At 39.4% G+C, this 27,321-nt stretch overlaps 1 protein-coding gene across 1 annotated transcript; it reads left to right on the forward strand.

The window, feature by feature from the left end:
• Positions 1 to 968: 968 nt before the first annotated feature.
• Positions 969 to 27,321, forward strand: TMEM237 (transmembrane protein 237; the record flags this gene model as incomplete). Its single annotated transcript, XM_080689105.1, has 12 exons — positions 969 to 1,010; positions 3,184 to 3,215; positions 5,787 to 5,848; positions 7,869 to 8,006; positions 15,418 to 15,538; positions 16,583 to 16,740; positions 19,849 to 19,972; positions 20,590 to 20,781; positions 21,386 to 21,459; positions 22,926 to 23,019; positions 24,765 to 24,886; positions 27,260 to 27,321. The coding sequence occupies 12 exons, from the start codon at positions 969 to 971 to the stop codon at positions 27,319 to 27,321; spliced, it is 1,221 nt and encodes a 406-aa protein (XP_080545231.1).

Raw genomic sequence — 27,321 nt, forward strand, 5'->3', positions numbered from 1 at the left:
GTGTATGATTTAAAAGTATTTGTAGTTCTTCTATACTTAGAGCAAACAAATTATCTTTCTCCCTTTTTTGGGGACTGAATCCAGGGGTATTCTACCTAGGAGCTACATCCCCAGCCCGATTTTTTCATTTTGAAACAAGGTCTCGCCAAGTTGCTGAGGCTGTCCTCAGACCAGCAATTCTGTCAGCCTCCCATCTACTGGGATTACAGGCACTTTGTGCCACTATGCCTTTCCTGAATTATCTGAGCAATCCAAGCGACCCAAGAGTAGGGACAGTACGCAAATGCATTCCTGAGCCTTGGATCAGTCTGATAGCCATTAAAAGGTCCCACCTTAACTCACAGTTCGTCAGGCACCAAATGTGTTCCATTTATCCACTCTCAGAGTAAAGTTCGAGGCACGTCAATACAGCGAGGCTTCTTTCACTTAAATCAGCCTTATCACAGCGCAAAGATGGTCAAGGTAAAGTGCCGGCAAATGTTGAAGGGCCCCTAAAGCCAATTAACATTCCCAAGCCCCAGCCCATCCCTGCAAGCAGCCAACAAAACCAGCTCCAAAGAAACGGTACGCTTTCTGGTCCCATCTGTGTCTCTACCTTTTTTTTTTTAAACAAGGTGTCTGAGCGTAACTACCTCCTAGCTACACTCCAGCTCTAATTTATTGTTTAGTTTGAACCAGGGTCTCCCTACGGAGCTGAGGCTGGCCACGAGCCCGCGATCCTCCGGTCTCCACAAGCGTGCGCCACCACGCCGGGTTGAAGTCGTTTTTAATGATACTTCTGTGAGCTCGAATTTAATTTTACGTTGTGGCTGGGAAAACGCCCCCCCCCCCAGCCAGCCTGATTTACGCCGCGCGGGGTGGCGGTAGGCCCGGCCCGGCGCAGGCGCGGCCCGCCCCCCGCAGGCCCCGGCGTCGCGGAGCCGGCTCGGCCGCGGGAGCTGCGCCGAGGAGGCCGGGGAGCGAGCGCCATGAGGCCGGACTCGGGGCCCGGGCTGGAGGACGCCGGCCCGGTGAGGGTGGCGGGGCGGCCGGGCGGGCCCTCTCCGCAGCCGTGGGCGGGTGGGCGCCGAGGAGCTGGGCTCGGGCCGGGAGCTTCTGGCGCAGCCCTCGTTGCCATGACGACGCGGGCATCGCCCCGGGGCCGGCTGAGAGCCGTGCTGCCTCGGTCGCTCCCCCTCGGTCAGCCTGCGGAGATAGTCCCTTAACCAAGGCCTCTACGGCCTCCACCCCTAGCAAATCACAGCAACCACTGAGCAAGCCGTGAGGGCGCCTTGACTGTAGCCCCACACCTCATGGATCCCCGCCCTCGGCCCGCAGGCCTAGCTGGGAGCGACCACCTCAGACTGGCGCCCCTCGGCCAGCCGAGGGCCGGGACGCACTGCGCCTGCGCGTGCTGGGGCGGTGGTGGGCGCGGGCGAGGACCCGGATACCCTGCGCCTGCGGGGGCTGTAGTAGGGGGGACGCGGGCGAAGACTGCGCCTGCGCGTGCTGGGGCGGTGGTGGGCGCGGCCGAGGACTTGGACGCACTGCGCCTGCGCGGGCTGGAGCGGGGATGGGGGTCACGGGCGAGGACCGGGATGCTCTGCGCCTGAGAGGGCGCGCCGGGGGCTGGAGGCGGGATGGGAAAGAAGCAGGTGGTAAGCGGGCTACGGTTGATTTTGGGCTGTGGAGACCTGTCTTGGGTTGAGTGGGCCTATATTAGAGGGGCTTAGAAATTGGGTGTCTGGTCGAGGGGAAACGTCATTTTTTTGAGGGAAGTTTGAAATGTTGAGTGGACGGGGTTCTTGGAGAGAACTCTAGAACAGTAGCGTTTTCATTGCCTGTTATTCTCGTCCGTTGTAATTTTGACTACTGGATAGTGTTAAGACATCTTCTTGCCTTGAGCTGCTTGTAGCAGTTGTGTTCTAGTAATTGAGTGACTGGGTTGCTAAATGGGACAAGCTACAAGTGAGGCTACAGTTTAGCCCTTTTGAATCAGTAGCTTCTGCAGACAGCACGAGATATATAGAATTTACGGCTGGGTGTTTCTGTTAGTGTTTATTTTCGAAATAATCCAGACCGCATTCTCATTGTAATGCTTTTTGAATTGTAAACAGTACTTATTCATGAAGACAGCACATATAAGCCCCACCTCATTCCTTTTGTCCTATAGCCACCCATTCTTCATTCTGTATTGATTATTTATTTATTTATTTATTTATTTATTTATTTATTTATTTATTGGTGGTACTGGGGTGGAACCCAAGGGCCTTTTACCTCCGGGCTACACTCCCAGACCTATTTTATATTTTATTTGGAAACAGGGTCTCTTAAGCCAGCTGAGGCTGGCTTCGAACCTGCACGATCCTCCTGTTTCAGCCTCCCAAGCGATCCTCCTGTCTCAGCCTCCCAAGCGTGGGGATTACAAGCGTGCGCCACCACGCCTGGCCTTTCAGAGTGATTTTTTTAAAAGCATGTTTCTGTGTGGTTTAAAACTGCCAGTCGCTTCCCATTTAATTAAAAACAAAATCCAGATTCATTCCCTTGGTCTCCAAGGCCCTCATTAGTCTGGCTTCTGCTCACCTGTCTTTGATAACTGGGCAGCCCTGCTGTCCTCCTTTTACCCGGAACACTCCTAGTCCAGTCTTCCCTGAAGCCTGAGCATGGCTCCTCTTTCATTCAGGGCTCAGCTCAAATAGATAAACTTTCCCTAAGTAAAGTAGTGTTCCTCATTTATATATATATATATTATATATAATTTATACCCACACCTATATATCATAATATAGTCATGATGTATATATTTATGATTTATATACATTTAATATTATCTTGTAATACTTAATCATCTGAATAAAAGTTTCATAAAAGCAGAGATCTCTGTTTTACTCTTATCCCTAGTGCCTACAACAAACAGGGTCTGGCCTATGGGCAGAAAAAAATAAGGAAAATTTTTTATATGAAATTTAGAAATGGTAGAACAAATTTAAACTCACTCATATGCTTTACATTACCAGTACCTCTCAGATTTCACTGATGAACAGTTATTAACAGATTTGAAGAAACTCATTTGATCCTTTATATTTTTCTGTCATGTATCAGTAACAAATTTAAAAAAATAGCTTTATGGTGTTTGAGATACATGAAAGTAGGAGGCTTTTGGTTTTACTTATAAGCCGTTTTCTTCCTCTCCCACCCTCACAGCGTCCTCCTCGAGCCCTTCCACCTGTGCCAAGGTAAAAATAACTTAAAATAATTTTATTATTGAATTTTAAAAATGCAAAATGACCAAAGTGGACATGTTGATTAGTACCATTGAAAAATATTGCTTCAAAAAAAACCTCCTAAAAATTTATGAAAAGGGTTTCTAAAATTTTAAAAGCAAAAAAAGTTCTTGAATCATGATGATTCAAATGTTCTGTTTAAAAGCATGAATATCCACATGATAGAATGAATCCATTCTGTTTATCAGAATTCTGATCCTCTTTTGCTAGAAGAATTTCCCCAGAGTTTAAGCTGATTTTAATCAATGACAAATAAGAGTTCTTAATCTGCTTAGTATGCTTTATTAATAGACAGCAGGGAATATGCATACTTAGGTTCAGGAAAATATTTGGGCTACTTTGTTAGCAGTGCCATTGAATAGCTTATTACTTATAAATAATAAGTTTGTAAACTGGCCAACATTGTTTGAAAGCTAGTTTATTTTTAAAATTGTAATGATTTAAGTCATTTTTCAGTCAGACAATAACATAGGTTTCTAATTAATATAATTTCATTTTCTGTTTTTGGCCTGCTGTCTATATTTGGTTGGTGTCATGTGAAGTACTGTTCCAGGTGAGTTGTTTTACTATTAATATAACATTTTCTGCATACATTTGGTATTTGGTGTTCTAAAATAAGTTTAAAAGTCAGGTGTGTGGCACACACCTTTAGTCCCAGTTTCTCAGGGAGCTGAGACAGGAGGATCATTCAAGGCCAGTCTACATTGACATAGCAGGATCCCATCTCAAATCCCCCAACCCTCAAAGCGAGGCACACGCCTGTAATACCAGTACTTGGAAGGCTGAGACAGGAAGATCGCAGGTTCTAGGGCAGTACACAGTATTAATTTTGTGAAACCCGGTTTCAAGAAAATAAAATGGGCTTTGGGAGGGTGTGGTGTACCTCAGAAGTGGAATACCCCTGGGTTCAATCTCGTGTGTGTTTGAGTGTATCACACATGATTCCTTAGTTTGTTTCTCTTAAAATTATAGCTGAATACTATAATTTGTAGTACATAGTATTTGTCATAATGATCTGCCATGACTGCTATTTTAAAATTATGGGTGTCATGTAACACTAGATTGCCGTACAATTATAAAAACATATTATCACCAAATAGAGTCACCCAGAACATAACTGATGGGTATTTTTTAGCTCTGTAGAGGAGATTGCACCTTCTTTTTTTTCATTTTGTCAGGATATGCAAATGTATGCTATACTAACCACCCCAAGATCTCAGTGACTTAATATCATGCAAGGTTGTTAAAAATAATATTAGGTTAACTGCTAAGTCTTCTATGGCATCAGTCCAGGGCAGTTGCCATTCTCTTTCTCCTCATGACTGATGTAGTGAGGGCCAGGCTTCTTCTATTGTTGGTTCTCTGATTTTTTTTTTTTTTTTTTTTTTTTTTTTTTGGTGGTACTGGGGTTCCTGGAAGCCCTTCTACCTCTGGGCTACACTCCCAGACATATTTTATACTTTTTATTTTTGGAAACCGGGTCTCTTAAGCCAGCACGTCTGGCTTCGAACCTGCGTGATCCTCCTGTCTCCGCCTCCCACGCGCGGGGAATACAAGCGTGCGCCACCATGCCTGGCTGGTTCTCTGATTTTTAACGTGATGCTTTTTCAACTGCTATAGAGGCTGACAGTTACAGAGTTTTGGCCTGCACATAACATAGATCTTTTCTCCTATCCAAGTGGTAACCTGGTTCCACTCTGCTTAGGTTCTGAGGTTGGATGGATCACAGGTGCCTTCAGGGCAGTATGGCCCCAGACAGGTACAGATCACTTCTGTTTATAGCCTGTTGACCAGAACCAGTTACAGGCCATGCCTAAGTGCAAGGGCCTGGGAAAGATAGGGGACCAGGTGAACGTTTGTTAAGCTTGCTTTCTTTTTCTTTTTTTCTTTTTCTTTTTTTTTTTTTTAGTACTGAGGATGGAACCTAGGGGCATTCTACCTCCAAGCTATACCCCCAGCCCTGTTTTTTATTCTTTATTTTGAAACATCATCTCACTGAGTTTCAAAGGGCCTAAGTAGTAGCTGAGGCTATCCTTGAACTGCGATCCTCCCATCTCAGTTTCCCAAATGCTGGGATTACAAGCGTACACCACCACGCTTGTCTGTTGAGCTTGCTTTTTATATCATTAATTTCACGTCATTAGATCAGCAGGCACTACTGGTGCCATACTGTGGGATTTTTTTTTTTTTTTTTGGTGGTGCTGGGTTCCTGGAAACCCTTCTACCTCTGGGCTACACTCCCAGACCCTGAAAACAGGGTCTCTTAAGCCAGCAAGGCTGGCTTCGAACCTGCGTGATCCTCCTGTCTCCGCCTCCCAAGTGCGGGGATTACAAGTGTGCACCACCATGCCTGGCCTCTATGGGCTCTCTTTGACCTTGTCAATTTTTTGTCTTTCCCCTCTAATATGTAGAAGTTGGCTGAATCTAGAGAAGAGAGGGATAAGTCTTCTCTACTACAAGTTGTCTTCTGACTTTGTTGCACTGAATTTTAGGCAACCTTTTTTGTTGATATTTTTTGTGTTTTATAGATGATATTCCACTTAGTCGTCCTAAGAAAAAGAAGTCCAGAACAAAAACCACATTAGGTAAGAAGTTTTTCTTTGTTGTGTGAGTTTTCCCAGGACCTGAGGCATGATGAACCTCATAGTCAGAGAGAGAGAATGCACCAGCAATGGCAAGTCACTGCTGAGTTGAGGATAGAGTTAAGGTCAGTCTGAAGCAAGGTGAGTGGTAGTGAGAGACAAGGCAGTGAGCAGCCTGAGAAAAATCTAAACGCATTTGTGAAATAAAATGTTGTGTCTCCTAGGTACTTCCTCAGTGTTCTTGGGGTTTTTGAGGTCTTTTATCCCTAGAAAACAAATTGTTTTAAGTTATGTGTGGGTCTACACCCTTAAAGAGAATACTGTATTTAGAGGCAAAGTCCTTAAGTCCCCACTGCAATAAGAGAGTTTACAGGCAGGGCCACATCTCCTTGCGTGAAAGCTTTAGTAATGAACAGGTCTCAGAACTTCTTTTTGTCCTAGTCATCCACTGATAATCCTGGATGTCCTATTAAAAACCCAAATTCAGCACATCCAGAATCCATTCTCACCTTCAGCAATTTCTACTTATTTATTGATTTTCTGTTAATGAAACTCACCATTTTTCTAGCACTTAGGCTTGAAATGGCAAAGTCACCTTTAGCTGATCTTTTTACTTTATTCTTTACTTGGACCCTTTCACAAGCTAGAAAAGTTTGTGTAGTAATGCTGTTTTTTTTTTCTTCTTTCATAAAAGGAGTTACATCCTATATATACTAGCTAGCCTAGCTCCTCTATACAGAGTTCTGTGTGTTAGAATGTACTGTAATCAAGGGTCTTTTGTTCATTTAAGTTAGTTCAGATATCTTACTCCAGTGTTGCATCTCTACATGAAACATTCAGTGGTGGGGAAGAAGTGTTTCTGTAGGATTAATTGCTAGCAATGAAATTACTAGGTAAATGACATGTGCCTTATTGATATTATAGATTCTGCTAAATTGTCTTCATGGAATCTTTAGTCATTTTCTCACTACTAATAGAATTTGAGAGCCTAACATTCTCTAAATACTTAATGTTATTAATTTAGTGGGTTATGTAATGTTGAACTTGAGTTGGGGGTCGCAGAGGAGGCAAGAACCAGCCAAGTTATTAAAGGCCTCTTTAAACTGGCACCTTTGGGCGAGGTCTTCCGACCGTGGGGGAAGGGACTGATGATTGGTCAGCAGAGTCATGGTCAGCAGAGTCACGAGGTAGAGAGGAAGTGAGAGCATTTCTCTTGGGGTGGAGCTAGTGGTGTGGGAATGCTGGTCCTCTCATGGCATCTGTAGTCTTGTGACCTCTGGAGTCTGCCCTGCGATGTTGGGAGATGTCAGGAGTCTCCCAGCATCTTTGGCTTCCAGGGTTCTGCCTCCTGTCCCCACTGCAGGAGTCCCATTGGGGAAGGGAGGGGCCCAATCTATCAGGTTAAAAGTTGCTTATTTTAGTTTCCATATTTCAAATACCAGTAAGGTTATATTTTCATTTGCTTATTAATACATTTCTATTCTTTTGTAAGGAAGATAGGCAAGGAAATGTAGTCAAGTAAAATTCAGATCTGCCAATTCTATTAAGAGATTTCATGAGGGGAGAGGTTGAAATGAATGACCAAATGAAGAGAATAAATTACCTGTTAATTCCAGTTGATCACTATAATAACTTTATTATGTGATAATTTATTAATGAACAACTGAACTGTATAGAGGCTAATAAAATTCTTAAAGCAGAATGGTGTCAATTGTATTGTTTTCACCATTTTGAAAGTTCTAAATGTTCTGAAGCAATTTTTCCTCTTCCCTTTATATTGCTCTTTTTTCTAGCTCTCCCTGACCTTTTCTTCCCCAGCCTTTCTTATTCCCTCATTTATTTTTTCTCAGCTTAAAGTCCACAGTTACAGAGGAGGAGAGAAAAACTCTGGATTTGAGGCACAATTCTGAAAGAGGCTGGGTTATTACATAGGGAACATTTTAGTTACCTTTTCCCATCTCTTTAAGATTCAGTGATCTCTGCTCAAGTTATTCCATGGTTTCCTACTTTGTTTCCCCTGTAGATAGTGCTTCTTTGGAAGGCCTGGCTGAGCCTGTTGTTCTTAGGCCATCTGAGAGCATAGAGCCACCAACTGATGAACTCAGAGAGCACCCAGAGGCCCCTGTTCAAAGGAGACAGAAGAAGACGAGGCCACCTCTTGGTATGTGAAGAAACCAAGTTTAGATAGTGTTAGCAGTTGTGATTGTGGAGTGTGATAAAAACCTACCTCCTCTAATCTCTAATTTTCCTTTTCCTTTTTTTTTTTTTTTTTTTTTGTGGAACTGGGGGTTGAACCCAGTGGCATTCTACCTCTGAGCTACACCGCCAGCCCTATTTTTATTATTTATTTTGAAACAGGGTTTCACTAAGTTGCAGAGTACCTCACTAAATAGCTGAGGCTGACTGTGAACCTGCCATTCTCCTGTCTTAGCCTCCTAATACTGGGATTACAAGCATGCGCCACCACACCCGGCTTACTGGCACTAATTTTTTCCTTTCAACCATTTCTCATAGGTGTTTCTTTTTGTTTGTTTGTTTTTGCTTTTTTCTTAAAATATTTTCCATTACAACTTCAGTGGTTTCACTTAGGAACGTGTTACAGGTCTCTTGGTCACGTGTGTAGATTATGAGAGGACAGGTGCAAATTCTGGACTGACACAAAGTCCAGATCTCAGTACATATAAGAATTTAGTAAATGACCCTGGGTAAGGTAATACGTACCATAAATTTTTGTGATTTTAGGAGACTGCGGCAAGAGGATCATAAGTCCGAGGCCAGCCTTGGCAATTTAGCAATCTTTGTCTCAAAATAATAAAAAAAAAAAAGGACTGGGCTGTATAGTTCAGTGGTAGAGAGCCCCTGAATTCAGTCCCCCCTCCACACACACACACATACATACACACAAAAGAATTTAGTAAATGATGAAATGGACACTTCCAATTAGTGGAGTAAAGATATATTCTTATTAACAATAGTATAATAAGACAGTAGCCTGTTAGGAATTATAGGGACAAAAGGGAAAGGACTCAACAGCAAGGAACAAGCTTTATTCAGGGATAAAATATGGGAGGGAGCCACTGACCAGGGAAAGGACCCATGAGAGTCAGAAGCCCTCTTTCTTACAGGCTTGGGGCTTTTTGTGGGGGTTAGGAAGGAGGGAGGAGAGCAGAAGCAGTCATATATTCCTCTGATTGGTGGGCTTCACACCCAGGCCAGAGTGGATGGTTAGGGGCCTCTCTCTGCTTTTGCACCTTTGCTTTGGATTTCTTTGTTCTTGGTCTCCACTGACCAGACCTCATGGCCAGACTCATGGCCAGTACTCATGTAGCCAAATCTATTGAATCTGCGTCCTAGGCACCATTCACAAGGTAAACAAAGTACTATATTATTTTTTTCCTTTCAAATTGAAAATGCTTATTTTTCAAAATCTGAAAATCCAGTGTTGGTGGGAATAGGTATACTCATACCCTGATTTCTAGGATTAGAAGCAATTATAATAGCTATGGTAGTTATGGATGTTGATTGCAATGTTATTTTTAGAGTAGAAAATGGTAATAACCAAATATTTAACAACATGCTAGCTAAATAATTATGATTTAGCTAATGAATGGAAACCAAGTACCTATTAAAAGAGTTGCTAAAATGAAACAGTGACATGGAAAACCCATCAGTATGAATTGTTAAAAGACAAAGGTTACAGCCGGCATGATGGTGCACACTTGGGAGGTGGAAACAAGAGGATCGTGCAGGTTCGAAGCCAGCCTTGTTGGCTTAAAGAGACCCTGTTGCAAAATAAAAAATATAAAAATAGGTCTAGGAGTGTAGCCCGGAGGAAGGGTTTCCAGGAACTCCAGTACCAGCAAAAACAAAAATACAGGTTATAAATTAGCATTGTTGAAGGTCCTATTTTTAGAAAACATTTAATTTTCTAGGGCTGGCATAATAAATTATAAACTGGGTGACTTAAGACATCAGAAATATGTCTTTCACAGTTTTGGAGGATATATGTTTGAAATCAAGGTGTGCAAAAGACCATATTCCCTCTGAATGCTTGGGAAGAATTCTGCATGGTGGCACAAGCTTGTAATCTCAGAACTTGGGAGGCTGAGATAGGAGATAGATCTCAGGTGCAAGGACAGCCTCAGCAACTTAGTGATACCTGCCACAACTTAGTGAGGCCTTGTTTTAAAATAAAAAACAAAATAGTGTTAGGGGTGTAGCTCAGAGGTAGAATGTCCCTGGGTTCAATCCCCTCTCCCCCACAGAATTCTCTCTTGCTGCTTCTTCCTTCTGGTGGTTGTTGACAATCCTTGACATTCTTTGGTTTGTGGTAGCATAACACCAATCTCTGCCTCCAACTTCAAATTTTTCTTATGTGTCAGATATTTAATAACTCGCCAGTCATTAGATTTAGGGTCCATCCCAATCCACATTACTTTTTACCTTTTCTTTTTCCTTTGGCACTGGGGATTGAACCCAGTATCTACACTCTTAACCCCTTCTTAATTTTCAAACAGAGTCTCACTCAGTTGCTGAGAGTCTTGCTAAGTTTCTAAGGCTGACCTTGAAACTGTGATCCTCCTGTTTCAGCCTCCCAAGTACTGGAGTGACAGATGTGTTCCACCATGCCTGGCTGCATTACCTCTTTTTAACTTGATTATATTTTTACATTATATATAAGGTAAAGACCTTATTTCCAAATAAGGTTAAATTGTTGGATTCCAGGAGTCAGGACTTGAAATAATATCTTTAAGGAAAAGATCACAGGTTTGTAGCCAGCCCCAGCAACTTAGCAAGCCCTCTGTAGCCTTAGATCGTTTTTCAAAATAGAAAATAAAATAGGCTGCAGGTATAGCTCAGAGGAAAAATGCCCCTGAGTTCAGTGCCCAGTACCACACACACAGAAAATTGCGGCACAATTTAAGCCAGAACATATATTTATACATGTATGCACACACACACACATACACAGGATGTAGCAGTATCAATAGTATAGGTTTTTTAGAAGGAAGACAGAAGAGCCAGGCATGGTGGTGCATGCTTATAATCCCAGTACTTGGGAAGCTAAGATAGGAGAATTGCAGGTTCACAGCCAGCCTCAACTACTTAGGCCTTTTCTACAACTTAGTGAGACCCTGTTTCAAAATACAGAATAAAAAATAGGGTTTCAGGGTGTAGCTCGTTGGTTGTGTGCTCCTGAGTTCAATCCCCAGTACTGCAAATAAATAAATAAATTGAAGGAAGAATGACTTTTATTTTCTTCATTTATATTTCATTAATTTTTCATATATAGAGCATGTACCTTTATAATAATTAGAAGAAAGTGGGTTTTGTTAGAGTAAAACAAAGAAAAGGAGCAAAAATTGTGAGATTTGTTCCCTCCTTTTAACATCAGTATCTCTGAATAACTTACTACTAAACTAGTTTCCCTGATTGATTACTTGTCCTCTTAGAAAATAGCAGGTTCTGATTGGATGGTAAAAATAGCAGTAGAGGGACAGAACTAGAAAAGTCAGGAGACTATGGCGCAGTCGGGGAGGTGATTTGAAGTGCGTGCCACGGTCCTGGGTCACTGAGTATGAGGATGGCAAGGGCAGAAGCAGGCTGAAGGAGGAGAGACAGGAAGGATGCTCAGAGGTTTTCTCAGTGAAATGAGTGAGCTCATCATTTGGCACTAAATATAGTTTAGTGAAAGCTGCCATTTAATAATTCAGTTTGAGAACAATTTCAAAATTGAATGGATACTAAGGCCTATTTTTATAATTTGTAGAAAATATCTATAACAGAAATGACCAGTTTTAGAAAATTCAGAGCCCAGCTAAGTTTGGGGCCAGCAAGGACCTGTCACTGCCATTTAGTCTTGCAGGTCAAGCTTTCTAGATTTTAGGATTTAAATTTTTTGTTTTGTTTTACATAGAGTATTGCCTCCCCAGCTCAGGCTGTAATTATTTTATTACAATATAATTTGAAGGAGTTGAGGGCTCTAGGGTGTCAGTATTTTCAGAAAGCAAGACTAGCTAGGGGGTTAAGAGAATCTCTTGTCTCATTTGAACGTAATGGGTACAGAAAAGAGTTAAAATAGCAGGGCTGAGATTGCTGTTCTTGGCGAGGGCTGCCTGTGGGGATTGGCCTTTACTCACTATTTGAGAATGTGGATGGTGAACAGCTTCCCATGCTGGTACAAGACTTTCCTTAAACTATAAAGGTGGCTCACAGCATTTGTGTACACAGTACAATTTATGCTGAACACCTGCTTCTCTTCTGGGAGTCTGGAATTGTGACTAGCACCAATTAAACCTTGGATGTTGACTCTAATGAGCTTCTCTGTTGAGGGCAGCATCCCATGAGTTGGTAAAAACTCATTGCTGGAGGGATTAATGTACCTTGTCTTCACTTGTAGAGGACTTTTGGAATCTTATTCCTGGTTTCATCTGGACTTTGTGTGCTTTTTTCTTTTGCTGATTTTGCATTATATCCATTTGCTACAAACTAAGTATAAAGAGTTGTGAGTTCTCTGAGTTTTTCTAGTAAATAACCAAATCTAAAGGTAATCCAGCCCTGTGTGTTGGATTGCTTGACTTCTTTTTATACTGTTTGGCATTCCTAACTCAAATTAGGTATTGAGAGTTTAGACATGTAAAATCTCAAAATTAAAAAATTGTGAGATAATAAAAGGAATTGTGGTACAATTAAAATTCCCAAAGTTCTTATCTTACAAAAATCCTGAGACTTCCGGGAAGATGGCGACTGAGAAAAGCGGGGCTTAAGAGCCCCGCTAACAAGCAATCTCCATTACCACAAAACCAGCGCCTTTCATAGCCAGAAAACACCATCACCAGAGAAACAAAAAAATCACCAGGCTCCAGAGAGAAAGCGGACTGAGAACAGAGCTCAGAGCCACAGAGGAGATACACCGGCTCACGCCCGAGGACGCGGCAGCAGCGCCATACTGCTGGCGGCAGCGGCGAATTCACCAGACGACTACAGCAAGCCGAGGTGAGCCGCTGTGGAACAGCCAGGCGGGATTTCTCGCCGCAGGTAAAATCTAAAGCTCCCAGTGGCTGAGTTCAGCACACGCTGCAGGGATCCAGAGTGGAAATCAAAACCAAGAAGAAATACGCTAGCCTCACGGCCGAGGGTGTAGCAGCGGCGCCATATTGCCACCGGCGGCAGCAGCACCGAATTCAGCGAGGCCAGTACAGCTACATCTGCGTACTCAAGAACAGTGAGTCAAATTGCAGGCCACAGAGGAGAAATCCCAGTACTGTACTCCATGGGACTTGACCCAGTGGGGGAGGGGCGGTGGCAGAGATATCACACCATAGGAGAACGTGCAACTTGGCACCCCCCACAGTCTAAAGCAGCCTCTATTGACTCTCTGGGTTGAAGACTCTGTGATACAACCCAGTAAAGGAGTAGTGGGGTCTGAGATACTACTGTCTCGAGATCCAGAACACCTTAAGTGAAGTCATAGTGACCCAAGGGAGGAACCCAGAGAAGGCACAAACTTCTGAAATCATGGGAAAGAGGAATAATACTGGAGCAATGAATGCCCACAACCCCACAACATCAGAACCCGATAAAACAGAAAATCAGAGATTTCTAGAAGATCAAATCAGGAAAATAACTGTAGAAATAATAGAGGTGCTTCGAAAAGAACTCAGAGAGAGCCAAAAAGAGATAAAGGATGCAATTAATGAAGTAAAGGCCTCAATTCAAAGCAGAAACAACCGATTAGACCACATGGAGAACAGAATCTCGCTCTTAGAAGATGATCATTCCAAAAATGAACGCATAGTTTCTAATCTAGAAAAAAATATCCGACAGCAGGAATCTGATATTGAAGAAATATGGGCCCATTTTAAGAGAGCTAACCTAAGAATAATTGGAATAGAGGAGGGAAAAGAAAGTGAAACCAAAGGGATCAACAATCTCTTCAAGGAAGTAATAGCAGAAAATTTTCCAAACATAAAGCAAGAGGTTGATACACAGGTCCAGGAAACTTATAGAACTCCCTTTAGACAGGATCGGAGAAGAGGATCCCCACGCCACATAATTGTCAAAATGACGAATGTGGAAGCCAAGCAGAGAATCTTAAAGGCAACAAAAGTAAAGGGCCAAGTGACATTCAGAGGCAAACCAATTAGAATCACTCCAGACTTCCCAAACCAAGTCATGAGAGCCAGAAGGGCTTGGAGTAACATATTCCAAACTCTGAAAGAAAATAACTTCCAGCCAAAAATTTCCTACCCAGCAAAACTTTCTATCAAATTAGATGGAGAAATAAGAAGCTTCCATGACAAACAGAAACTGAAGGAATTTATGTTTTCAAAACCAGCACTAGAGAAAATACTCAAAGAGATTAACTACAAAGAAGAAATAGGTAACACACACCAGAACCAGAGAAACAAGAGTTTTCATCCAACAGTCAACTAAGATTGGTTATCTGTGGAGATTCATTACTTCTGTTAGTCTTTTACCTATCTCTAAATGGTATTGTTTGCCTTTATTGTTGTTAATTTTTAGGATTTCTAGTTGGAATATTAATATACCTTCAGATATAGCATTTGGAAATATTTTATCCCATTCTATCAGTAACTTTTAACTCTGTTTACATCGCGTTTGGATATACAATATTTTATTTTTTAGGGAGTTTGTATACCCTTCTGTTGCCTGTGCCATTGAAATCATATCCAAGATATCACTGCCAATTTCAATGTTGTGAGGTTTTATGACCCAGATTTTCTTCTAAAAGTTTTTAGTCTTAAGATTTATATTTAGGTCTTTTATCTATTTTTAGTTAATATTTGTATATGGGATTAGGTAAGGGTCCAATTTTATTCTTTTCCATGTAATTATTATGTTTCAACAATATTTAGTTAAAAGATTATTATTTCCACCACCAAATGTTCGTGGAAACCTTGTCAAAAATAACTTGACAATATAGGGAAGAATTTATCTCTAAGCTTTTATTTAACTCCAATGGTTTATATATCTGCCTTTAGAATAGTACTACACTGTTTCAATTATTGTAGCTCTATATGGTTTGAAATCAGAAAATATATATCTTCTAGCTTTGTTCTTTTTCAAGATCGTTGTGGGTATCTAGAGTCCATATTCCATATTAGGATAGATTTTTTTTCCTGAAAAATAAATATATAAATATATGATAGTTTCACCTAAAAAAATTTGAAAAAAACATTCTCTGGTAAGAAAGAAAGTAAAAAGAAATATTGAAATGTTATCTTTAAGTCATCAAAAGCTTGGTATCAGACAAATGAAACTGTTATGTGAGATTATCATTTTTAATTTTGGATAAATTGCTATAATACTAGATGTCAACCACTAAGCCAAGCATGGGAGGGAGGGATGGGGAGAGTAAGGGGTGGGGATTGGGTGGGGGCTGACTGGCAATGTGTGCATGTATGTCTATAAAAGTTTGTATCCCACTATGATGTATGAATACAGTGCACCAATTAAAAAAAAATAAAAATATATGCAAAAAAAAATCCTGTACATTACTTTTATTTTTACTTATGATCATTTGAAAATATAGTTTATTTATTTTTCAGAGTTGGAGACTTCTTTCACCCAAAAGAAGATATCCAGTCCATCTTTGTTACGAAATGAAAATGGTATTGATGTGGAACCAGCTCAGGAGGCAGTTATTCCAAAACCCAGAAGGAAAGCAAAGTAATAGTTTATTTATCCTTCTTACTATTTTTCAAGCTTACTCTGTTTACTTTAGTGTTCTCGAATGATAGCTTTTCAGTAGGTCTTATTAAGTATTGTTTCTGGGCTGGGTATGATGTATTTCAGTGGCAGTGCACTTGCTACGGTTCAATCCCCAGCACTCCTATTAAAAAAAAAAGCATTGTTTTTGTATATCTTTAAGACAGATAGTATTACATAATTCAGTTAGATCAATTTAATGATAAATTTGAAAAGAAGAGTGAACCACTGAGAAAAGAAAAAATTATTATTATACCTCAACAGAAAACCTAATGTGCCATCTCTAAAAAATACAAGGAAGCAAGGCATGGTAGTACACGTCTGTAATCCCCGTCTGTGAGAAGTTGAAATAGGATCGCAGGTTTCAAACCAGACTTGGCAATTTAGCGAGACAGTGTTTTAAAACAAAAAATAAAAAGGCTTGGAGTGTAGCTCATAGGTAGAATTCCCTTGTGTTCAGTCCCCAGTACCACACACATACACACATAAAAACAAATAGAGATTTTATATAAGTAGCAAAAAATTAGATGTGAAAGATACTAAAAATTAAAATAGGCTTCTGTGATTTGTTTCCTCATGTTAACAGAATTTGATTTATGATTATCTCAGCAATAAGTAAAACTGTGTGTCTCAGGTGAAATAGAATGGTACACTTTAAAGAAATACACTGGAAATTTTGTAATATTGTGTGTTATATTTGAAAATGACCCTACCAATAGTTTATTTATATACAGAATCATATCATTTTAAATCTGGAAAGATATAGTTAAGTCACTGCATTTTCCAAATGTGAAAAATTCCAGAGAGAAAAAAAAGCAACTTGTTGCCCATTAGTTAATAATACACCCATTTGAATAAAAACCATTATTTCCTCATTACAAGTTCAGAACTCTTTCCACTATACCCATAGGTAGTTTCTTATATGGGTCTGTAACAATTCAAGAATCATCATTTATTCATTTATTTATTTATTGACTTTTTTTTTGGTATTCTCCCTGATTACAGGAAAACCCAGCCAACAGAGGTACAATATGCCAATGAGCTCGGAGTAGAAGATGAAGACATAATTACTGACGAGCACAGAACTCTAGAACAGCAGCCTAGGTTCACAGCGCCCACTGGAATTAGCCAGCCTATAGGCAAAGTATTTGTGGAAAAAAGCCGTAAGTAGTTTCTTGTGTTGGAACATGATCTTCTTATAATTATACAAGGATATCCTTTTATTTCATAATTATTTTTCTGACAATTTAAAGAAAGCAGTGTGGATAAAACGCTTACCCACAAAGCTAGTTATCACACCATTACTCAGGAAACAACCTAGATGGAATATGAGGAGAATGATTTCAGAAAGGTATGGTTTATATGTAAAATAAAATATTTGCTACCATTAAATATTTAGGAATAGTTTTTTTCCTAGGAAGAGTCTAATGGAAAATGAACATCTATACACACAGAATTTAAACTCAACTATAGAAAAATGCACAGAAAAAAAGGTTTGAAAAAACCATACCAAAATACCGATTCTGAGTTATGGCAGTATGGGTAATTTTTAAGCTCTCCTCTATTTCTTCTCTTTTCTTTTTGGTGATACTCAAAGTGAGCTCAAGGGCATTCTACTTACAAGCTACACCTCCACCCCTATTTTATTTTCTATTTTGAAACATGGTCTTGCTAGGTTGCTGAGAGTCTCACTGTGTTACTGAGGCTTCCTAGAACCTGGGATCCTCCTGGTTCAGCCTCCCAAGTGCTAGAATTACAGGTGCGCACCACCACACCTGACCCCACCCATTGCTTTATATTTTGTTGTACTTGACCAGATTTTTGGAATTGGTAGTGGTTGTATGGTGGTAGGGCAGGTAATTACATTAAATTCCACAAGTTAAAAAAAAAAAAGAGAAAATACATGATGGAACTACCATATTAAATAAGAAAAACAGTAGTGTAGCTGTATTTTTTTTTTTTTTTTTTTAGCATGCACTGGGTAGGAGGCTGGGTTTGCAGTTTATTTTGATTCAGATTGCTATAATAAAATGTCACAGACTGGAGACTTAAACAGCAGACATTTATTTCTCAGTTTTGGAAGCTGGAATGTCTAAGAGAGGTGCTGGCAGAATCAGTTTTTAAATGGCCCCTTCCTGGTTTGCAGATGGCTACCTCCTCATTGTGTCTTCACACAGCACAATGCTCTGCTTTCTCTTCTTAAAAGGACACTTAGCCCTTCATGGAACCCATTCTCATGACCTCATTTACCTAATTGCCTCCCAAGGACACCATCTCCACTATCATATTGGAAGTTAGGGCTTCAACATATGAATTTGGGTGTTCACATTTACTCCATAACATAGTTCTTAAGAAAAACCTAGCCCAAACATGATCCTAACCATATCTTACTCTTATGAATATGCTGTGGATATACTATATAAAGATTTTGTATTAATTGTTCAGAATTCTGATTCCATCAGATTCTAAAGGTCTTGGGTTCTTGGCGGTTGAGAAACCTTTGGTCTGGAGAGGCAAACGACTATCTCCCAGTAGATTGGCACAGAACTGGAACTTGCACCCGAGTTTCATGACTTCTAGCCATATGGCTTTATTAGTATACTATGTGTCCATTTAATTTACTCCAATCTACTTTCAATCAGTTAATCATTTTATTCTTGCTTCTATTAGCACAGAAACATTCCTACTTAGGTAACTAATGATAGGAGGCACCAGTGGTTTTCTTGTCTGTCCAGAAATGTTTTTTCTTCAGGAAAATTATTATTTCATCTTCCAAAAACACCTGAGAGCTGGGTTTGGTGAAGGCAATTGAAATGGAACCTTTCTTGCTTTCTGAGGTCCATCTGTAGATTACTACATGCATAAGAAGGAGCCTCTCAGTTAATAGTAAAAGGACAAAGCTCTGCTCACACAGTGTTGCAGTGCTGACAGTCTAGCTGATACTTTCATAAAAATCTTAAGAGAAGTTTATGAAACAACCCACTTCTTTTCTGTCAATATTGAAAAACCATGCTATATACCCTAGTGTCTTTTCCTAAGAAATCTAAAGTCCTTTTTCAAATACTGACTTAACCTTGATAGTGTAGGCATTTAAACCCTGATACTTCTTAAGTCTTTAGACTAGAATTTTGTAGACTGTGTCGTGTGTGTGTGTGTGTGTGTGTGTGTGTGTGTGTGTGTGTGTTACTGGGGGTGGGACCCAGGGGCTTTTCTACCTCTGGGCTACACTCCCAGACATATTTTTATACTTTATTTGGAAACAGGGTCTCACTGCTTTGCTGAGAGCCTCACTAAGTAGCTGAGGCTGGCTTTGAACCTGCAGGATCCTCTTGTCTCAGCCTTCCAAGCACTGGGATTACAAGTGTGCGTCACCACGCCCGGTTAGTCTTTTTATACTTTGAAACAGGGTCTCACTGAGTTGCTAAGGGCCTCGGTAAGTAGCTGAGGCTGTCCGTGAACCAAGATCCTCCGGTCTTGGTCTCTGCCTCCTGAATGCTGGGATTACAAGTGTGCACCATGACCCCTGGCTCAGACTATGTCATGTTAAATGTTTATAGACTATTTTGAGTTGAAAGTTTATAGTTGTATTTCATTAATATAATTGATTCCTAAAATTAAGAAATTCCATTGACAGTGCCTATTTTGTTGTTGTTGTTGTTGTTGTTGTTGTTGTTGTTGTTGTTGTTGTTGTATTAGAGATTGAACTCTGGGCATTCTACCTCAGAGATATACCTCCAGTCCTTTTTTTAAAAAAAAAAATTTTGTGGTATGGGAATTGAACCCAGGGTCTTTGTATTTCTAAGCTGTACCCCAGCCCTTTTTTAAATTCTTTTATTTTGAAATAGGGTCTCACTAAATTGTGGAGGGCCTTACAAGTTACTGAGGCTGGCTGTGAATGTGATATCTTCCTGTCTTAGCATCCCAAGTACTGGGATTACAAGCGTGTGCCATCACGCCAGACTGTTTTTTCATTTTTGTAACAGGGTCTTGCTAAGTAGCCTGGAGTCTCTTAAGTTGTAAGACTGTCCTCAAACCTGTGATCCTCCTGTCTTAGCTTCCCAAGTACTGAAAGTACAGTGTGTATCACCATGCTTGGCTGACATTGCCTATTTTTTAAAAAGAGAGTATGTTTACACAACCCCCCCCCAAAAAAGGTATTGAGTCTTGAGTCTAGAAAAATAGCAAAATTTCAGTCCAGTTTGAGGCTTCTTGAAGTGTGAAATAGTAGGTCCTCTCTTGTTAGTTGTTAATAATTGTGTTTGTATGCCTAGGGCGATTTCAGGCTGCTGATCGTTCAGAATTGATAAAGACCACAGAAAACTTAGATGTGTCAATGGAAATGAAGCCTTCTTGGACCACCAGAGATGTGGCAATTTCAGTGCACCGAGCTTTCAGGTGGCTGCTTTTGTTGAAATTTTAAGATAACGGGGTTTCATAATTAAAAAAAAAAAGAGCTACTCAATACTGTTAACAAAATTAACAACAAAATTATGTGTAGGAATATTTTTTAAACATTTTGTTTAAATTAAATGATCTGTTTATCAGTGTAAGTCAAAGAAAAGGCTTGGGGCTGGGAGTGTAGTTCAGAGGTAGAGCACTTGCCTGGCACACATGAGGTCTTGGCTTTGATCCCCAGTGCTGCACACACACACACACCTGCACACACATACACATAGGATTGTTTTTATTCTTCATAGTATGTTAAATTTTATTCTTAGCCAGGTGTGGTGGCACATGCTTGTATTCCCAGCATTCAGGAGGTGGAGACCAGAAGATCATGGTTCGCAGACAGTCTCAGTTTCTTAGCGAGGCCCTTCGCAAATCAGTGAGACCCTGTTTCAAAAATAAAAAGACTAAAAACTAGGGCTGAGGTGTAGCTCGGAGGTAGAATGCCCCTGGGTTCCATCCCCAGTACTGCAAAAAAATTATTCTTTTATTTGAAGGAATGTAAAAAGTATCTTAGCCTTTTAGTTTAGTAGTTTGTGTATAATAATTAAGCTGTTTCCATGCAGGACAATTGGTCTGTTTTCTCATGGCTTCTTGGCTGGCTGTGCTGTGTGGAATATCGTTGTGATATATGTTCTAGCAGGAGATGAGCTGTCTAACCTTTCCAACTTTCTTCAACAATACAAGGCCTTAGCCTATCCATTCCAGAGTCTTCTCTACTTGCTTTTGGCGCTAAGTACAATTTCAGCTTTTGACAGGTAAGACTGTTTTGACTGCATTTTTGTCTACCTTTTCTTCTGGAAGAAAGATTGAACAAAATGTGTTACTATGAAAGTTTTCAAAATAGAATTATAGAATATTAATATTTAACATTTTAAGCCAGTCTTTGGATTAGGATGACCTTATTTTAGTTTTATTACATCTACAAAGACCCTTTTTTAAAATAATGTCTTGTTCACAAGTGCCAGAGATTAGGAGTTCACCATATTTTGGGGGAACACAATTTAACTCATTAAACATACATGCACATGCACGTGCACATGCACACACACACATACACACACATATGTATTTATCACCTAATGATATGGGTAATAGAGGTAGAAGATATGGATTTTACATATCAAATTTAATCTGTTTAACTCCAAAGGAATATTACCTAAAATAGTCTTTTAGTTAGGAAGTTTATGTGGCCTTTGTAAATGAAATATTATTTTGTGTACAAGTATAAACTGCAGCTACCTAAGGCCTAGTAATATTTGGTAGCAGTAGAGTAAGGGATGAAAGCTATAGCTCAGAAAGCTAAAGTTCTGTTAAAATTTTTTTATCTGCACGATGACAAGAAGCTTTTGTATTTTCTAGAATCGACTTTGCTAAAACATCCATAGCAATCCGAAATTTTTTTTCTCTGGATCCAACAACTTTAGCATCTTTCTGTGAGTAATAGTTTAATTTTATAACTATATAATACTTGAGTTATACTGTAATTTGACCCAGGAAAATATAATTTTATTTTAAAAATATTTTATATTATTAATTCTCATAAACCATTACCTATAGATGGTTAGTGAATTTGTAATTTAAAATATGATAGGCATACTTTTGACAAAATTATTTCTCATTGGAGATTCTTCTAAATTATTTTATAATTGATTGAAGCCAAGGGCCTGAGCTACCTTTAAGCTATTCTCTAGCCCTGTTGTGTTTTTTATTGCCAAACTGTGTCTAAGTTACTGTACACCGTGGCCTCATACCTGGGATCCTCCTGTCTCAGTCTCCCAAGTACTGGGATTACTGGTTAAAAGTTTGATTTATAAGTTGAGCTTGGTGGCACACACTTGTAATCCCAGCACTTGGGAGGCTGAGACAGGAGGATAGTACAGATTCAAAACCAGCCTCAGCTACTTAGTGAGGCTCTCAGCAACTTAGTGAGACCTTGTTTCCAAATAAAGTATAAATTAGGTCTGGGAGTATAGCCCAGAGGTAGAAAAGCTCCTGGGTTCCACCCCTAGCACCACCAAAAAAAAAAAAAGTTTGATTTATTCATGAGACCCTAGGTTTAAGTAGATAAATAAAAGTTTAATTTGTTCTTCATATTGCTTTTTAAATTTTGTATTTTTATTTGACATTAAACAGATTCAGTCTTTTGATAACAAGCACTGTTTGATATCTTTCTGATAATTTGGAATACAATTTATTCTAAATTATGATAATATTAATAAAGCTAGTTTTATACTTTTAGCAAGTCACTTAATATCTTTAAAGATCTTCTAGATTCTTATCAGTTCTAATGATAAAATAGTAAGCATCTAAAAGTCCCTTTGGAAATAAATGGAACCGAAGAACATCATACTAAGTGAGATTAGTCAGTCACAAAAAAGTAAAAAATATGCTCTCCCTGATATACAAAAACGAGGGAGAGAAAGGGTCATAGGAGGAACTCTAGAAGAGGAAGGAGAAAGTATAGATGAGCAAATTAGGTGACCTGAAGAAAATGGGAGGGGGGAAGAGTGAAATTCCCTAATTTAGCACATGATGTACATCCACAAACATATCAAAGTCAATCACTAAGCCAAACGTGATAGGGAGAGAGGGGAGGAAATGGGGTAGGAACTGGGGAAGGGCTAATTGGGTGATGTGTGCATGTATGCCTCTACCATCTTGTACTCCATTAAGATGTATGACTACAATGCACCAATAAAAAATAAAAATAAATAAAAGTCCCTCTGTACCTGTGTTCTTGAAAAATAAAATAGGCTGTCTATTGAAATTGATCAAGTGAATTTCTTTTATAGCACCATTCACCAATGTATACATTATTTTTAACTTTACATTTATCTATAAATTCCAAATAAGCTGGATTGTTAAAATTTATTAGTAATTTCATTTGTCTTTTTCTCAGTGTACTTTACTGCTCTCATCCTATCTCTGAGTCAGCAAATGACAAGTGACAGAATCCACCTTTATACACCTCCTTCTGTTAATGGTAGCCTCTGGTAAGAATTCACACTGATATTAACAGTTAATTAGTGGCAATAACAGCAATTGTGGGAATTATGTACTTTTCTTTGCCTTCCAGTGTTTTTCATATATAAACAAAAGTCCTGTTTTTGTTTCCCAAAATATGAAAGAAAATATTTATTTCTTTGTCTAATGAATAATTTTTGTTAAATATACATACATTTTTAATGAAACGTCTTTTCAAAAACATGTGTTAAGCCAGGCATGGTGGCACACACTTGTAATCTCAGCATTCGGGAGGCTGAAGACAGGAGGATCCTGGTTCGCCACAAGCCTCAGCTACTTAGGCCCTTTGCAACTCAGTGAGACCCTGTTTCAAAATGATAAAAAATAGGCTGGGGTGTAGCTTGGAGGTAGAATGCCCCTGTGTTCAATCCTCAGTACCACAAAAATAAATAAATAAATAAATAAATAAATAAATAAATAAATAAATAAATATCTAAAGCATTTTTTTTTTTGTGTGTGTGTGTGTGTGGTACTGGGGATTTAACCCAGGGGCAGTCTACCTCTGAGCTACACCCCCGGCCCTATTTTTATTTTTAAACAGGGTCTTGCTAGGTCGATGATTGTCTCACTGCTTGCTGAGACTGTCCTTGAACCTGTGATATTCCTGTCTCAGCCTCCCAATTACCGGGGTTACAGGTGTACATCTCCTGGTCAAGCTTTAAATCTTTAAAATAAGTCATGCAAAGGACTGGAGGAGCTCTGATCCCTTACCCCCAGTCAGAGAGCCCAATAACTCAAAACAGTGATGGGAGAGGGCAGCTGGAATAGATTCAGATCAGTCCCCAGCCATAAAGCTGACAGGTATCTATCTGAATTGAGTTTAAAATGCAGAGGCCAGTGTTTTTGAGATAATGGATAGGGGAATAGGAGAAAGGAAAGATACTTCATTGAGGAATAAGGCCATGGTAGTTGGAAGGAAAGGTTTCAGAAAATTTTTTTGGGAACACTAACTTTCCATTTATTATTAATGTTTAGAGCATATCTATTTAGATCTCAAATAACCTTAGAGAACTCTTGTTTTCTAGATAAATGAGGTATATTTTATAAGTAAATTATATATATACAAAATACATATATATATACACACACACTATATAAATATATATAAGTGTATATATGTGTGTGTGTGTGTGTGTGTGTGTGTGTGTGTTACTGGGGATGGAACCTAGGGGTATTCTACCTCTGAGCTATACCCCCAACCCTATTTTTTATTCTTTATTTTGAAACTGGGTCTCACTGACTTGCAAAAGGGCATAAGTAGCTGAGGCTGGCTATGAACCGTGATCCTCCTGTCTCAGCCTCCCAAATGCTGGGATTACAAGTGTGTGCCACCACGCCCAGCTAAGTAAGTTATATTTTATTTATTTTTATATTTTTATTTCTTTATTTTTGGTGGTACTGGGGTTCCTGGAAGCCCTTCTACCTCCGCCCTTCTACACTCCCAGACCTAGTTTATATTTTTATTTGGAAACAGGGTCTCCTAAGCCAGCGCGCGCGGTTGGCTTCAAACCTGCGCGATCCTCCTGTATCTGTCTCCCAAGTGTGGGGATTACAAGCGTGCACCACCATGCCCAGCCATAAGTTATATTTTATTTCATGCTTTACTTGTCATTTTTCTAGGAGAGGACTGCTATTTTTAATTTTTTAAGCTCATAAAATGGTTGCATTTGAAACAAAACAGCGACGTTGCTAATGGCTCTCTCTGTGTCTCCAGGGCAGCAGGGACAGAGGAGCAGATTCTCCAGCCATGGATTGTGGTGAATCTTGTGGTGGCACTTCTGGCTGGACTATCTTGGCTGTTTTTGTCTTATAGGCCAGTCATGGATCTTAGTGAAGGTATTAAAGGGAAAATATTATGAAAACTTCCTGAAATCTTCTCTATAATGATTTTATACATCTTACAATATTCTAATAATGTGACATATTTTAAATAAAAATGATACAGAAGGAGAAAAAAAATAAAGCGGGATAATAGACTGATGGGAGAAGCAGGGAGGAAGGGTAGAGAGCTAGAGTCTGGAAGTACTTAACGAGGGGCCTCTGCAGCTGTTCTCCATGTGTAAGAGGCATTCTTGGAGCCTTCATAGAAGTCTCTGTTCTTCACTACTTTTGGTCTCCTTTTGATGACAATATCTCTTTAATTTGAAATAACTATGCTTCATCCATGTAGCCTGTCAGACAAATATTCAAATGAATTATCCTTATCTCTTCCTTTACTTGGCACAGACTTTTAACCCTTCATAGTCTAATGAAGTGTTCAGTTATCTTGCCTTTAACAGGCCCAGTATCCATTGACATTAACAGGCCCAGTATCCATTGACATTTACTCATCTCTAGATTCTGATCCTTTTTGGAATCTCTGAAGAAGAGGAACCAAGCCTGGCGTGGTGGCGCATGCTTCTAATCCCAGCATTTGGGAGGCTCAGACCGGAGAATCGCGGTTCGCAGACAGCCTCAGCTACTTAGTGAGGCTCTCTGCAACTTAGTAAGACCCTGTTTCAAAATAAAGAATAAAAAAAAAACAGGGCAGTGGATGTAGCTCGGAGATAAATGCCCCTGGGTTCCATCCCAGACCCACACAAAAAAAAGAGGAACCATATAAGCAAACTGTTAGCCTACCAGTAACACTTTAGGGACTGTCTAGTATTTGTATTGTGCACTATACTTCCTTGACAAGAGGTTCCACATTTTTTATCCTTGGATCTTTCTTAGGACTATTTGCTAGACTTTGATTATAATTTTATTTTTAATTGATCAACTAATTGCAACCTGTTAAAAAAGTCCTAGAATGGAGAATCTTGCCAACATTTCCATTTATAAAATCAAGATGGGTTTTGATTTTATAATCAAACCCCACTCATGGATTTGGTCGCTACTGCCCATAATCCTAGTATTTGGAAGACAGATAGGAGGATTGCAGCTTCAAGGCCAGCCTCAACAACTTATTGAGGTCCTCAGCAATAAGACTGTTTCAAGTAAAATTGGGCAGCCAGACATGATGGCGCATACCTGTAAACCCAGTACTTGGGAGGCTGAGATGGGGATCACAAGCTTGATACCAGCCTCAGCACCTTAGCAAAGCCGTCAGCAACCTAAGGAGACCTGGTTTCAAAATAAAAAATAAAAAGGGCTAAGATATAGTTTAGACATAGAATGCCCCTGGGTTCAATCCCCATTACCCTCCCCCCAAATATAATAAAATATGGTGGGGGTTTAGCTCGGAGGTAGAATATCCCTGGTTCACTTCAGTACTATACACAAAAAGTAAAAAAAAAAACTAGATATGACAAAGACTGGAACCTCTTTATTCCTATTCATGAATGTATCTCTTTGCATTGTAATTCTCATTTTTTCTACTAAGTATGCTGTTGCTTTGTTCATTTTGATATACTCAAAGTATTTAAAAAACTTTAGGCTTTATATATTTGCTATTTTTCTCTCACTCATTATGGTTTTTTGTTTTTCAAAGAATTTTTTCATATAATTACTTAACTTTACTAGACTTAAGGTTTTCTCCTTCTGTATTTCTTTTCATTTTAATAAATTGCGTTATTTATGCTAGGTCATAGTTGAGTTTAATTATAAAAAAGTCAGCTAATAGCATTCTGTTCTGTGGTTGGGCTGAAGCTGCATCTGCCTGGCTTGTGCAGTATTGTCTAAATCACAGTAATCACATTCAGTAATTAGGCCACTTTAGTCATGTAACATTTATTTTCATATGGATTAAAAAGTAAATGTAAATTGAGAATAATATCTAGATTACTGGATTGTTTTGGTGATCAAATGGGATAACACAGTTAGGATACCCTAGTAATCTAGTACATGCCTAACACTTTCAAGTTCTTTCTCTATATCTGCCTCTTATATTTTAGATTATTTGATCACTACAGTATTAGACCTTTTAACTCTTTAATAATTGTTGGTTCTCTAAGTGACTTAAAATTTCTGGTAAGATTACATTGTTTTCATCATATACGCTTTTTTCTTTTTTATAATAAATATGAAGCTTGAACATCTAAACGTAAAATATGTACATTTACAGTTCAACTTTTTCAGATTTCACTGTCAAGAATTCTTACTTGTACTTGAGGGAATTTTATTACTGTGTATAATGTTAATATTTCAAGAGACTTTATAGTGAAGCTATAAAACCCTTTTTGAAGTACTGGGGAACCATTTTAAGTATGCACTGTTCGTTTTCTTCTCTAGAGTTAATGTTCTTCTCTGAAGTGGAAGAGTATCCTGATAAAGGAATCAGAGCTGCTTCATAA

The sequence above is a fragment of the Muscardinus avellanarius genome (genome assembly GCF_963383645.1).
Source record: "Muscardinus avellanarius genome assembly, chromosome: 2".
Classification (NCBI taxonomy): domain Eukaryota; kingdom Metazoa; phylum Chordata; class Mammalia; order Rodentia; family Gliridae; genus Muscardinus; species Muscardinus avellanarius.